Source organism: Podarcis muralis, chromosome 2 (genome assembly GCF_964188315.1).
Source record: "Podarcis muralis chromosome 2, rPodMur119.hap1.1, whole genome shotgun sequence".
Classification (NCBI taxonomy): Eukaryota; Metazoa; Chordata; class Lepidosauria; order Squamata; family Lacertidae; genus Podarcis; species Podarcis muralis.
In genome coordinates this window covers 105,636,440-105,651,068 of record NC_135656.1, presented here as the reverse complement: position 1 = coordinate 105,651,068, position 14,629 = coordinate 105,636,440, and the positions used below count along the sequence as shown (strand labels likewise).

General features: G+C 46.0%; 1 protein-coding gene across 1 annotated transcript; it reads right to left on the bottom strand.

Annotated features, from left to right (window-relative positions):
* Positions 1–1,770: 1,770 nt before the first annotated feature.
* LOC114592122 (kyphoscoliosis peptidase-like) lies at positions 1,771–13,946 on the bottom strand. Its single transcript, XM_028720025.2, has 7 exons — positions 13,653–13,946; positions 10,798–10,852; positions 9,469–9,587; positions 7,015–7,123; positions 6,368–6,485; positions 4,822–4,956; positions 1,771–2,463 (listed from the first exon to the last, which is right to left on the bottom strand). The coding sequence occupies exons 2-7, from the start codon at positions 10,841–10,843 to the stop codon at positions 2,322–2,324; spliced, it is 669 nt and encodes a 222-aa protein (XP_028575858.1). The 5' UTR covers positions 10,844–10,852; positions 13,653–13,946; the 3' UTR covers positions 1,771–2,321.
* Positions 13,947–14,629: the final 683 nt, after the last annotated feature.

Genomic DNA, 14,629 nt, shown 5'->3' with positions numbered 1-14,629 from the left:
TTCAGGATTGCCTGTGAGCTCCCTGCAGGGAGCCTGGCATGCCCAATCTCTCTGCTGAACTAGCACTAAGAAGGATCTCCCCCTCTCCTAATGAGGGGTGGGGGCACAATCTTGCTTAGTGCTGAGTTTCGGCACACCAGAGAGCTCTCTGCCAGGAGCGCCATGCAGTGGCGTAGCGTGGGGGGTGCAGGGGGGGCCGGCCGCACCGGGCGCAACATCTGGGGTTAGGGCAAATCCACGGGTTAGGGGGCGCAAATCCACGGGTTAGGGGGCGCAAATTACTTGCCTTGCCCCGGGTGCTGACAACCCACGCTACGCCACTGGCGCCATGGCTCAGCCGAACACACCAGGCTTGGTCTCCCTTTAGATCAGCAGATATGAAGGGGGACCAATCCTGCTTAGCAATGGGTCCCTGCTTTCTGCATTGCTTCAGAGGCCCCTAACAACCAGCTGGTTGGCAGATGTTTTGGGAGCTGCACAAAGCAGCTTTGGAAAGCCACACCCTCTCAGTCAAGCCCCACCCATACCTGCATGACAGGAGGTGTAGAGAGGATTGGCCATGGTTTGCCAAGAATGGTCCCATGGGCCAAATGTTGAAGGGGGGGCAAGATTTTCCCAGGGGTCGGACGTTCCCCATCCCTGCTCCAAAGATACAAAACGTGACCTTAGGAGCTGAAGGTTTCTTGCCTTGCCGCAGGGAACAACCACCCAATACTGCTGAAATGTGCCTTTGTAAACAACCGTGTTCTATCAAGGTCTCTCCACATGAGTTTGCCATTCAAGCAAAATTCGAAAACTTTCATGTGGATCTTTAACATAAAAATGAACCTTCTTGGGAAAATATAAGCCCCTTTGATCTCTTAAAAGAAGCTAAATTTTATCTTGCTCAGTTTCCTTTTGGGGGGAAAGCTCCTGAAGGTAAGAAAGAGCAAAAAATAATTATTATTTTTTCAAAGGTAAGAAAATTAGCCAAATACAGAAGCCGTTTAAAAAATGTGCGGAGGGGTGGATATTCCCCTGCTGACTACTTCATCATCATCATCATCATCATTTATTATTTATACCCCGCCCATCTGGCTGGGTTTCCCCAGCCACTCTGGATGGGTCCCAATAGAATATTAAAAACACGATAAAACATCAAACATTAAAAAACTTCCTTAAACAGGGCTGCCTTCAGGTGTCTTCTAAATGTCAGGTAGTTGTTTATTTCCTTGATATCTGGTGGGAGGGCGTTCCACAGGGCGGGCACCACTACCAAGAGGGCCCTCTGCCTGGTTCCCTGTAACTTGGCTTCTCGCAGTGAGGGAACTGCCAGAAGGCCCTTGGAGTTGGACCTCAGTGTCTGGGCTGAATGATGGGGGTGGAGATGCTCCTTCAGGTATACTGGACCGAGGCTGTTTAGGGCTTTACAGGTCAGCACCAACACTTTGAATTGTGCTCGGAAACGTACTGGGAGACATCGCAGTGCCCAGAAGATGACATGTTTTCTTCATGCAACAGAAAGCAGTTTGGGAGTGGGTCCGAGGCAGAAAATTTCACCCTCTTACTCATAAAAGGCTCATAATAACTTCAGGAAAACATACTGCTACAAAATGTGTGTCTGGACCTGTACACATGTCGATCATGCACACATATTTCTATGAACACTCCCAAGAGTTTTAGGCTCTTTTACTGGGGTTAAACACGTGTCTGTTACAAATTCATGCTCAATGTTATGTCTCAATAAGTTCACACACAGGAGGAAGGAAGAAAAATTGGTTTATTGCATGAAATGAAAATGAAAGGATTATATTTTCAGACAGTAAGATTTACAAGTATAAGAGGGCAGCAAATCGGACAGTACAAACACACCTTGATTTTATTTTTATTTTTAGAAATATTTATTAAGGTTTTACATAAACACACCTTGATTTTAAAGAGTAAAAAGATCCCCATCAAAAGCCTAGAATGTTGCTTCTGTCACCTATTCGTTGACCTATGATCCAGCGAAGCATAGGGCTTTTCTTCAAGAGCATCGGAAATTTATATGAGGATTTCCAATATACAGTCATACCTGTATATTGGATACCTGTATTCAGTCATTACAGACGCTTCAGGTTGCGGTTTTTTGGGTAGCAGACCACCGAAACCTGGAAGTACCAGAATGGGTTACTTCTGGGTTTCGGCGGTCGCGCATGCGCAGAAGCGCAAAATTGCACTTTGCGCATGCGCAGAAGTGCCAAGTCGCAACCTGCGCATGTGCAGACGCGGGTTGCGAGTGCTGCGGGTTGCGAACGTGCATCCCACACAGATCATGTTCGCAACCCGAGCATCCACTGTACTTAATTTTGCGCCTTTCTTTTGGAAATAAATGCAACTGCTGCACACATCATTATCTGTTTGAGAAGCAGCCACTTGGGGTCATCTGGGAGGTGATTCTCAACAAACAGAACAGGGTGCGTAAGGAAGTAGTAGTCGTTGCATCTGCAAAAGGACAAAGAGCAGCGTTAGAATGCTTACAGGCCCAGTTCAGATGGCAAGTGAAACCACAGTTTAGCATGCTGAGAATGAACCAACGTGAGCCCCAGGCTCCCACTTTCCCCCACCTCCTCCCTCTCTTGGCTATGAAAGGTTTGGAAACTAGCTCCTGCTTTCAAGCACCTACAACTTCTCTTCTCGCCCACATCGGATGGACTGACAAATTCAAACCATGGTGTATCAAGCTAGCTGGTTTAAACAAACCATAGTCAACATTAGCCACAGTTTAGGCTTTGGGGGACACGCTAAACTAGCCTTCTGATTCCTTCCAGATGATGCTGAACTCTGTATCTCATCAATCCCAGCTAGCATGTCCAAAGGTCAGGGGTGATGGCAGGGCCAGATTTAGGTTTGATGAGGCCCTAAGCCACTGAAGGTAATGGGGCCCTTTATATGTCCAGCTGTATGAGGAAACCAGTGATATTTTAGGGAGCAGGCTAGCAGGCGGGGCCCGTTACTCACATCATAGGTGCCTACATAACACAAAACAAAACACTGTTGCTGTATGTAGGTTTTATTTTATTTGTTTTTTATCTTGTATCTTGGAAATGTACGTCCAGTTTTTGTTTCCTTTACATTTTTGGGAGCCCCCCCCCCCAAGAGAGCGGGGCCCTAAACTATAGCTTGTTTAGCTCATATATAAATCTGGCACTGGGTGATGGGTGTTGAAAACTGCTGCAGGGCACTAGGTCGATGAAGTCTGCTGCGTTGCAATGAATGACCCACCTCCAGAACCCCCAAATCTTGCACGCATAGCCCAACATACTCAAATGAACCATTTGAGAGGATAGGTGGTGGTGGAGTTTCCTTGTTTCCCCCGCCACTGTGACGCTCCATGCCAATGGCTTGCCGTATTTTTCGCTCTATAAGACGCACTTTTTTCCTTCTAAAAAGTAAGGGGAAGTGTGTGTGCGTCTTATGGGCAAATGCAGGCTGCGCAGCTATCGCTGAAGCCAGCAGAGCAGAGCAGAGCAGTGCCTCTTCAGCGAAGTGGGAGGAGGAAAGGAAGGGTGTGCTGGTCCCGGGGGCTAACCAAGAGGTGAGGTCCGAGTCCAGTCCGAGGTTGATGGTGCGGTATGGAGGCTGTCCGTCAAAGCTTAAGCAGGGTCCAAGGCAGGGAGTCGGGTGAGGTCAGGAACTCTGGCAGAAGAGCAGGACAGGGTGCAGGCAGGAACAGGCTAGCAACAATGCTGCTCCCGCAACCTGGGACTGGGGCTGATCAGCTTTTATCTGCCCCGAGGCATAGGGCAGCCCTGGTCCACAGGTGACTCGCCTCTCCTGGCCCGGAGGCGAGCACTCCTCCTGCAGGAACTTAGTTCCCTCCGCCTCTCTGCCCTGAGCCTCTGCAGCTCAGGAGAGGCTGGAGGGTTACTGGACCCAGAGGCAACCTCAGCTTCCTCTGATGGGGCTGAGAGTGGAGCACCTGCAGGCAATGGGTCCTCCATCCCCTCAGGAGCCAGAGCAGACTCAGCTGGTGCCTGCACCTGAGGATCCAGCACAGGTGAGGACCCTTCAGGCTCAAGCCCCAGCCCTGGCTCAGCTGGTTCTGGAGGCGGGGAATCCTGTGCAGGCTGGGATTCCTCAGGTTCAGCCTCTGAGTCCGAATCCCAGGCCATCACAAAGGGGCTCCGTAAGGGCTCCCTTCCTTTCCTCCTCCCGCTTCGTTGAAGAGTGTTGCTTCGTCTCGCCTGCCTCCTCCGATCCCCCCAGCAGGGGCAACCCTGCTAGGCGGCCAGCAGATCCAGCTTCCTCAAAGGGGTGGACGGACCGGCAGCTCCTCCTTAGCCTGATCCTCCTTCCTCCTTCCTCTTCAACAACATTTGATTCAGAATATTTTTTTCTTGTTTTCCTCCTCTAAAAACTAGGTGCGTCTTATGGTCGGGTGCGTCTTATAGAGCGAAAAATACAGTAATTCTTATTCCACCAGCTTATAATGGTCATCCCTTTGGCCATCCAATCACAAACCCCAAGAAGTGGACCAAGCCAAACAGAAAACCCAAGATAACAAAGGAAGTCAACCAGGTTACAGTGGTACCTCTAGTTAAGTACTTAATTTGTTCCGGAGGTCCGTTCTGAACCTGAAACTGTTCTTAACCTGAAGCACCACTGTACCTAATGGGGCCTCCGGCTGCCGCCGCGTCACCAGAGCACGATTTCTGTTCTCATCCTGAAGCAAAGTTCTTAACCTGAAGCACTATTTCTGGGTTAGCAGAGTTTGTAACCTGAAGCGTATGTAACCCGAGGTACCACTGTACATCATGGTGCCCCGCACTATGATTGGCTTTCTATTTCCCCGCAACGTACCTGCCGAGGATCCCGCATCTTCCCCATGTGCAGTCCAGAAGATGCCACTTTCCATCAAGATAAACAGCATTCCAGGCGTGCCTCTTCATGTTCTTTGTTCTGCCGACCAAATACCTACACCGTATCCCTGCAAGACTGAGGGGGAAAGAAAGGGATTCAGGAACACCCTTGTTGCCAAGGGGACTGGCTCCTTTCATTGCTTTTGTTTTGTTTTGTTTTATTGGACTGGAATGGCCATCCTTCATTTTTTTCCACAACAGAGATAAGGAGAGTGGGATTTTTATGGAGAAAACAGAAGTTCCGCACAAGACCACTACAGTGGTACCTCGGGTTAAGTACTTAATTCGTTCCGGAGGTCCGTACTTAACCTGAAACTGTTCTTAACCTGAAGCACCACTTTAGCTAATGGGGCCTCCTGCTGCCGCCGCACCGCCAGAGCCCGATTTCTGTTCATATCCTGAAGCAAAATTCTTAACCCGAGGTACTATTTCTCAGTTAGCGGAGTGTGTAACCTGAAGCGTATGTAACCCGAGATACCACTGTACTTTCCTTTGCAGAAAAGCCATGGCTCAGTAAGTGCTAACAGGCCCAATCGTGGCTGCAGCCTGTCTCGTTCATTTGTGTATCACAGGTAGGGGGAATCTTTGGCTCTCCGGACGTTGCCATTGGTCAAGCTTGCTAGGGCTGATGGGACTTGTAGCTAAGCAACACCTGGAAGGCCCAGGTCCTCACTCCTGCTATAAAGGCATGGTAGTTTGTATGTTGCACTGGTGTATAAATTCATGTTATAAGCAGAATCGGCTTATATTTTGAAAAGAAGGAGAGAGGAATCTAGCTGATGCTTTTCAGGCAGCAAGAAGAGGTTTTAAAATGTACACACAGTGTTTGGTGGGGAGGGACCAAGCAGGATTTCCAGTGAATACAGTGGTACCTCGGGTTAAGAACTTAATTCGTTCTGCTCCTGCTGCCGCCACGCCGCTGGAGCACAATTTCTGTTCTCATCCTGAAGCAAAGTTCTTTGCCTGAAGCACTATTTCTGGGTTAGGTGAGTCTGTAACCTGAAGCGTATGTAACCTGAAGCATATGTAACCCGAGGTACCACTGTATATGCCTTCTTCTAGTCTGGGAATATGCAGTTGTCCCATGTGGTAGGGTTGTTGCGCTTTTTGGGGGGCAAAGTTGTTCAGCTTTTTTGGGAAAATCTCCAAATAATCAACACTATGGGCTGCCATGCAACAGGGTTTCCCCAGACATTTTAAACTGACTTCCCAAAAGTTCACCCAGACGCCATTTTCGATGGATGAATGCTGGCAATATCCGGGAAATTCAAAACATATGGCAGCCCTACCATACAACGATCAAACCTGCAATCTTGGTTTTATCAGCACAATGCTCTAACCAACCAATATCAAGTGATATCTCAAAGTTTGCTTCAGGAGCATTCATAGTTTGGTGCTGGGTTGGGGAACCTGTGGCTCTGCAGATCTCCCATCGTCCCTGCCAAGTAACAGCTGTTTGCCATGATGGCTGAGGCCAAAAGAGTTACCTGCACATCTTTGCAAAGAGTAGAGAATATCCAGAACAAATAGTCTTTCCTGACCGAAGGACATCGGCTGGCTTTAAAGCCAGCTTCTCTCTGTCACGGCAGCCTTCCTCATCATATTCTGGAGAAATAAAGACATTTGTGAAATGTCACCCCAAAGTTTGCAGCGCACAATGAAAAAGGAGCTGCAACAGTCACACTTGGTGTGGGTTTGGTAGGGACACCAGGTTTTAAAAAACAGCTGAAGCAACGTGGTCCAGGCTGGGAGTTATTGAAAAGCTATTACATTGTGTCTTCATCTATGCGCACGCAATACCTTTAAAGCACATCTGAAGCACATTCTTTCCCTCAAAGCATTCTGGGCGCTATGGTTTACCCCTCACAGAGTTCCCAGCTATCCTTAACAAACCACAGTGCCCATAATTCTTTCGAGGGGAAAGAATGTGCTTTGAATGTGCTTTAAAGGCATGGTATATACAAGCCTAACTGCAGATTATCCAAATAAAAGAAGCAGCAGCCACCAACATACAACTTTGCTGCTTGTGTTGTAGAGCACTGATTTTATCTACAGTTAGGTAAGGGATGGGGACTTGTGGGCAGTTGTCAGAGGCAAAAGAACGCCAGAATGCAAAGATGGCACCTCCACCTACCAATATGATGGCAAATCCACACCCAAATGGCTCGGACTTTCTCCAGGTCACTGTGGGCTTTTTGGAGCAAGACGCTCACCAGGTTTTCCACGCTATCCTTGACATTCACCTGTTTCACAAAAGGTAAATAGATTTGGTAGCAGTTAATATGGAGGAGCGGTACTCAGTTCCTTCTTCTATCTAAGGCTTCCACTTGTTTAAAGAAAATTTAGGGTGCAATTGTACAGGCACTTACAAGACTCTCGGTGCGATTGAATTCAGTGGAGCTTCCTTCTGAGTCAAAATGCGCAGGGTTGCACAGACGATTAAGTGTATGTGTTTGAGCTGAACAATCAATCAATCAGTTATTAAATTTGCCAAAAACTTAGCCCTCGGTAAAAGTAGTTCTGAAGGGAGAAGCATGATTAACCTTTCAATTTTCCAGTGTGCATACAATGTCCACAATCTTCAGCTACAATCCAAATCCCCTTCGTAATGTCTGGGTTGTACATGTGTTGGATTGTGGGGAAGCATTCAGCCAGCCAGCCAGCCAGCCAGCCCTGTAATGGGGCCCTTTATATGTCCAGCTGTCCTTTGTTTACAACAAATTGCCGCTCTTTTTTGTGTTGAATATATGCTATAGGGTAATTTATGGACCTAATGGGTATCTAGGGACGCGGGTGGTGCTGTGGGTAAAACCTCTGTGCCTAGGACTTGCCGATTGCATGGTCGGCGGTTCGAATCCCCGCGGCGGGGTGCACTCCCGTTGCTCGGTCCCAGCGCCTGGCAACCTAGCTGTTCGAAAGCACCCCCGGGTGCAAGTAGATAAATAGGGACCGCTTACCAGCGGGAAGGCAAACGGCGTTCCGTGTGCTGCGCTGGCTCGCCAGATGCAGCTTGTCACGCTGGCCACGTGACCCAGAAGTGTCTGCGGACAGCGCTGGCTCCCGGCCTCTAGAGTGAGATGAGCGCACAACCCTAGAGTCTGTCAAGACTGGCCCGTACGGGCAGGGGTACCTTTACCTTTACCTTTTTAATGGGTATCTAAAGCCATTTGCACATGTTGTCATGCAACCAGTCCATGCAGAATGTAGGTACAGTGGTACCTCGGGTTAAGTACTTAATTTGTTCCGGAGGTCCGTTCTTAACCTGAAGGACCACTTTAGCTAATGGGGCCTCCCGCTGCCGTGATTTCTATTCTCATCCTGAAGCAAAGTTCTTAACCCGAGGTACTAATTCAGGGTTAGCGGAGTCTGTAACCTGAAGCGTATGTAACCTGAAGCATATGTAACCCGAGGTACCACTGTCCCCTATATATAGAAATGAGCAAACCAGTGATATTTTAGGGAGCGGGCTAGCAGTCAGGGCCCATTACTTGCATCATAGGAGCCTACACAACACAAAACACTGTTGCTGTATGTAGGATTTATTTTATTTATTTTTTTATCTTATATTTTGGAAATGTATATCCAGGTGTGTGTGTTTTTCTTTTAAATGTTTTGGAGGCCCCTAAGAAAGTGGGGCCCTGAGCTATAGCTTGTTTAGCTTGTATGTAAATCCGGCACTACCCTGGCTACTTAGTCAGCCCTGGCAGGATTGGGGAATCAGCACTGAGTCACAACCACGGTTGTTGATTCTCACCTGACTTTTGAGTCCTTTTTCAGCCAGAACTCACAGGAATTCAGTTCCAGCACCTCTCAAGTGGGTGCCATTGTCATTTTAAGAGAACAAGGAAGGTGTTCCTGGTAAATTCTGGCACCTCTTTTTCTAGAAAAATAGCACTGGTTATCACCTTAATTTTAAAAGCAAAGCAGCTGCCAAAGTAATGTTATTGCCAAATATCTAAGTACAGTGGTATCTTGGGTTAAGTACTTAATTCGTTCCGGAGGTCTGTTCTTAACCTGAAACTGTTCTTAACCTGAAGCACCATTTTAGCTAATGGGGCCTCCCGCTAATGCTGCACTCCCAGAGCATGATTTCCGTTCTCATTCTGAGGTAAATTTCTTAACTTGATGTACTATTTCTGGGTTAGTGGAGTCTGTAACCTGAAGCGTATGTAACCTGAAGCATATGTAACCTGAGGTACCACTGTATAACTGCGTACTCCACACCATACTGTACAATTAATGCACAAGCCCCGCCCTCAAATAATCCTGTGAACAATAGTTAAGGGGTGCTGTGAATCTTAGCTCTATGAGGGATAAACAACAGTTGCAGGATTCGGGGGCGGGGGGCAGTGTTTGCAGCCTTCGTGATAGGCACTTTTTATGTTAACCATGCAGAAAATGGGAGCACCGTATTGTGACTTACGATGTTTGTTATTCGATGTGGACAGAATAAGTTGCCTCCTCTCAGGAGTGGTTACTTGAAAGTACTCTCAAATTCCAAATGCCCATTGAAAACCTGAGCATCCTAGCAGATTATTTGCTGGACTATTATTCCACACTGAATATATCACAATAAGAGAAAGCAAACCTTCTGTGCGTAGGCATCCAGTTCCTTAAACTCTGCCAAGTCTATCGGCATTGATTTCTTATCGCGTTCAACCCATGGACAAAGTATGAACAAACATGAAATATTCAGTCGAGAAAGTCCTACAAGTCCGGCAGAAAAAGGGAAGAAGTGAGAGAAGGAGACAGTGCTGGAGCAAACAGGATTTTGATCTGATCTAACAAGAATACAATTGTACCTTGGATCCCAAACACCTTGCGAGTCGAACATTTTGGCTGCTGAACACCGCAAACCCGGAAGTGAGTGTTCCGGTTTGTGAATGTTCTTTGGAACCCGGACGTCTGAGGCGACTTCTGTGACTTCCGATTGGCTGCAGGAGCTTGCTGCAGCCAATCGGAAGCCGCGCCTTTGTTTCCGAACGTTTTGGAAGTCAAACGGACTTCCGGAACGGATTCTGTTCAACTTCCGAAGTACCACTGTACTCCATTTCCTGGACACATGTAGACAGAACTTGCGGCAGGAGTGGCATGGTTTTCACATTCTCCTCCAATAGTTGCTACCTCTTTAGGGAAGCTCCACCCCAGCCAGTGGCGTAGCGTGGGGGGTGCAGGGGGGGCCGGCCGCACCGGGCGCAACATCTGGGGGTTAGGGTTAGGGGGCGCAAATCCACGGGTTAGGGGGCGCAAATCCACAGGTTAGGGAGCGCAAATTACTTGCCTTGCCCCGGGTGCTGACAACCCACACTACGCCACTGACCCCAGCAGCAAAGGCCATTGCACCCACCTCCAATATCCATTCTTCAGAACATAAACTGTAGGCTTATTTCGAGAACTATAATGGCAACGTAACAAGTGATGGAAACTGGTTGATAGGTGAGGGGGAAACTGTCCCCATTCCCCTAACACAGCACACCAGAGGACAGCAGGCTAACTTTGATATATAGCAAGTTTGTGGGATCTTTGGGCCTCCAGATGCTACTGAACCACAAGTCCCATAATCCTTTGCCCCTGGCTTTGCTTGCTGGAGCTGATGGGAATTGCCGCCCAACAATATCTGGAGGGCCCATAGTTCCCTACATTTGAAATACAGGTCAGTGGCCACATATAACCATAACAAAGGAGATTCTGACTAAACATCAGGAATAACACTCTGATGGCAACATCTGTTCAACAGTGGAACCAACTCCCTCAGAAAGTCCTCCTTCCTCGGAGGTTTTTAAGCAGAGGTTGGATGGTCATCTGTCATGGATGGTTTAGTTGAGATTCCTGCCATTGTAGGGGGTTGGACTAGATGACCCTCGGGACCCCTTCCAATTCTACAATGCTGTGGTTCTGCGAAAGAACTGATATTTACTATTCAGATTTTCCGGAGGCTGCGTTGATCCTTGTCCTTCTCCCATCTTGGAAACCTACAGAATTGGGATGAGATAATAGATGTACATTAAAGCATATATTAACAGGGATGCGGGTGGCGCTGTGGGCTAAACCACAGAGCCTAGGACTTGCCGATCACGTCTGAAACAATTAACAGAAGTGGAATACAAAAAGGGAGGTGTGAGGAGGTCGTGGAAATAAGTGAATGAAAGATAAGATACTGAAATTGTTTGATGTGTTTTAAACTCTTTTTGTTTTGTTTTGTTTTGTTTTGTTAGTTTAATGTGTTAGTGTTATGTAGTGTCTCTGTATTGTATTGTATTGTATTGTATTGTATTGTATTGTTCTTTTTCTTTGTAGTGTTTAAATTGTTGGAAAAGTAATAAATATTATTATTTTTTTTAAAAAAAAGGACTTGCCGATCAGAAGGTCGGCGGTTCAAATCCCCGCGATGGGGTGAGCTCCCGTTGCTTGGTCCCTGCTCCTGCCCACCTAGCAGTTCGAAAGCACAAAGTGCAAGTAGATAAATAGGTACTGCTCCGGCGGGAAGGTAAACGGCGTTTCCGTGTGCTGCTCTGGTTCACCAGAAGCGGCTTAGTCATGCTGGCCACGTGACCCGGAAGCTGTACGCCGGCTCCCGTGGCCAATAAAGTGAGATGAGTGCCACAACCCCAGAGTCGGTCACAACTGGACCTAATGGTCAGGGGTCCCTTTACCTTACTAAAGCATATATTGGCCATGCTGACTGGGACTGACGGGGGAACGATCTCTATATAGCCACAGATTCCCCATCCCCGATATGTTGCTCTTACACCAGTGTGACATTCATAGATGCCCTTAATTTCTTTATTTTATTTATTTCATAAGAATTTTAACTGATGCTTCAGGGAAACCTTGCAGCTCAGTTGGTTAGAGCGTCGTGCTGATGACACCAAGGTCAGAGGTCCGATCCCCATACGCGACAGCTGCATATTCTTGCACTGTAGAGGGTTGGACTCTGCAGTTCTATGATTATATACATTGGCTCACATCCAGCATCCACATTCACTGAGGGGAAAACAGCGCCTCTTGAAGCACAGCCCATGTATGTATCTGCTATATAGTTAGGAAAGTGGTTTGTCTGTCTGTGTGTGTGTTCTCTATGCATTCAGATCCATTCAGCCACTGTCTGGTGCAAGGTGGATAAAAATCAATGATTTTTTTTAAAAAAAAAATTAAATCGGGTTTTTTTTATTTAAATTGGAATTTTTTTTTATTTAAATCAGATTTTTTTTATTTAAATCGGATTTTTAAAATAAAAGGCTTTTGGAGGAAAAATCTTTCTAAAGATAGTTTTCTATTTAAATTACATTACAGTGGTACCTTGGGTTAAGTACTTAATTCGTTCTGGAGGTCCGTTCTTAACCTGAAACTGTTATTAACCTGAAGCACCACTTTAGCCTATGGCGCCTCCTGCTGCCACCGCGACACAGCTGCACAATTTCTGTTCTCATCCTGAAGCAAAGTTCTCAACCCTAGGTACTATTTCTGGGTTAGCGGAGTCTGTAACCTGAAGCGTCTGTAACCCGAGGTACCACTGTATAGTCCAAAGGCTATTCATCAGGAAATAAGGATTTATTTTAAGTTTTTCATGTGTGCTAAAACTCAGTCTAAGTTTGTGTTTTTTTAATCATTTAACTACATCAGTTAACAAACATGGATACATATGCTATAATGTTATTGTTTTAGTTAAATAAATTGTTTAAATTCTTATTAAAGAAATGAATTTTTTCTCCTTCCAATAAAGTACAGCAGAAAAGTTGTCCAAATATAAACAATAATTTCATAATTACCAGCTTTGTATTTCTAATAGTACAGTGGTACCTCAGGTTAAGTACTTAATTCGTTCTGGAGGTCCGTTCTTAACATGAAACTGTTCTTAACCTGAAGCACCACTTTAGCTAATGGGGCCTCCTGCTGCTGCCGTGCCGCCGGAGCCCAATTTCTGTTCTCATCCTGAAGCAAAGTTATTAACCCGAGGTACTATTTCTGGGTTAGCAGAGTCTGTAACCTGAAGCGTATATAACCTGAAGCGTATGTAACCCGAGGTACCACTGTATAACCAAATCACTAATTTTTGATATAACTGTAAAAACTACTCTGAAAATTTATTATTCCAAAAATGAAACCTTCATCTGGTTGCAAATGTTAAGATTATACCAGCAAGAATGAGTCTTTCTATAAAAAAATAAATGATTTAAATCATCATCATCAATCATCATCATCATCAATCTTTATTACGGTCCAGAGACCCAACAAATCATTACAAAGCAATACACAATTCATACAGCCTACCTCCAGGTTAAACAAGGATTTTGTTTAGAATATAGGCCTCATTTGCTCTTGCAACCACCGATAAAAACTTTGCCACTGCTAATGTTCTAGCATTTGTCCGGTCTTCCAGTAGGACCCTGACATAGTGAGCCTCTGATTTTAAATCAAGTCTTACTGACTAGTGATTTAAATCATGATTTAAATCAAATCCACCCTGGTCTGATGTCTACTGTAGCTTAGCAAAAAAAAAAAAAGTCTGCAAGTTACTAGCCCTCAACATTTCACTTGCTCACATTGACCTCATGAAATAGAGAGGTGTGCTAAACTGTTGCTCTACGGCCTGCCAAGTTACCTCCAGGGATCGTTCCTGGAATGAGCTCCCGCCTGCTGACTGTCTTAGAATTCCAGCCTGCAAAACTTAGCAGTTACTAATCATAAGACAGTTCCTGGACCCAACTGTCTCTTTCTTTTCCCAAACCCTCTTTCTAAGAAACAGGAACGAATGAAAGATGCTCTGCTTACCTCTTCGTAGTAGATGCTCAGCGGAGACGTCCAGGTGATTGTTTTTCAACTCCGGAGAAAAAGCACCGACGCAGCAGGACGAACAGTTCAGTGCTTCCAGCCGGGAATGAAGAGCGAAAGTGAAGAGATGAGGGAGGGGCGTGTCTTGATCTCAGCTTACCATCACCACCAACCCCTCCTTGAGACCTTGGCGTTAGAGGATAAGCCTTAGCAGCAAATGCACCCATGAAGTCAAAACAGAAGGTGTTTGAGCAGAGCAGCGCTGGAGTGCGTCCAAGTTCCCTGCGTAGGGAACAACAGTTACAGCAAGTGTCTCAAATGTGAAGGCAAAAGCCTCGCCATCCTGGCTCAAAGCCCCCCAAAGCCCTCTCCTCCCTGAATATGTCTAATCCTCTTTTAAAGTCATCAAAAATGGTGGCTTCTGTGGGAGCAAGTTCCGTAATAAACTGTACGCTGCATAAAAAAGTATTTTCTTTTATGTGTCTTGAATCGTCCAACAGAATCTTCTGTTAACTTTGAATCCATCTTCCAGCTTTGCTGGTGTTCACAAGTTCACAAGTGTTATGAGAGGGGCAGAAAAACTTTCCTCTGTCCGCTTTTCTGCATGAAGGCATAATATTATCAACTCCTCCCAGATAGATTGTTGTCATTCATAGTCTACATTCCCGTGTCCTTGTTTTCTTTTTACATAAGGGTGTGTGTGTGTGTGTGTGTGTGTGTGTGCGTGCAGGGCTGGATTTTGGTTTGATGAGACCCTAAAGGTAATGGGGCCCTTTATATGTCCAGCTGTCCTTTGTCAAAAACAAATTGCCGCTGTTTTTTGTGTTGAATAAATGCTATATGGTAATTTATGGACCTAATAGGTATCTAAAGCCATTTGCACATAACAAATAGGAGCCTACACAACCCAAAACACTGTTGCTGTCTGCTGGTTTTATTTCATTTGTTTTTTATCTTATATTTTGGAAATGTACATC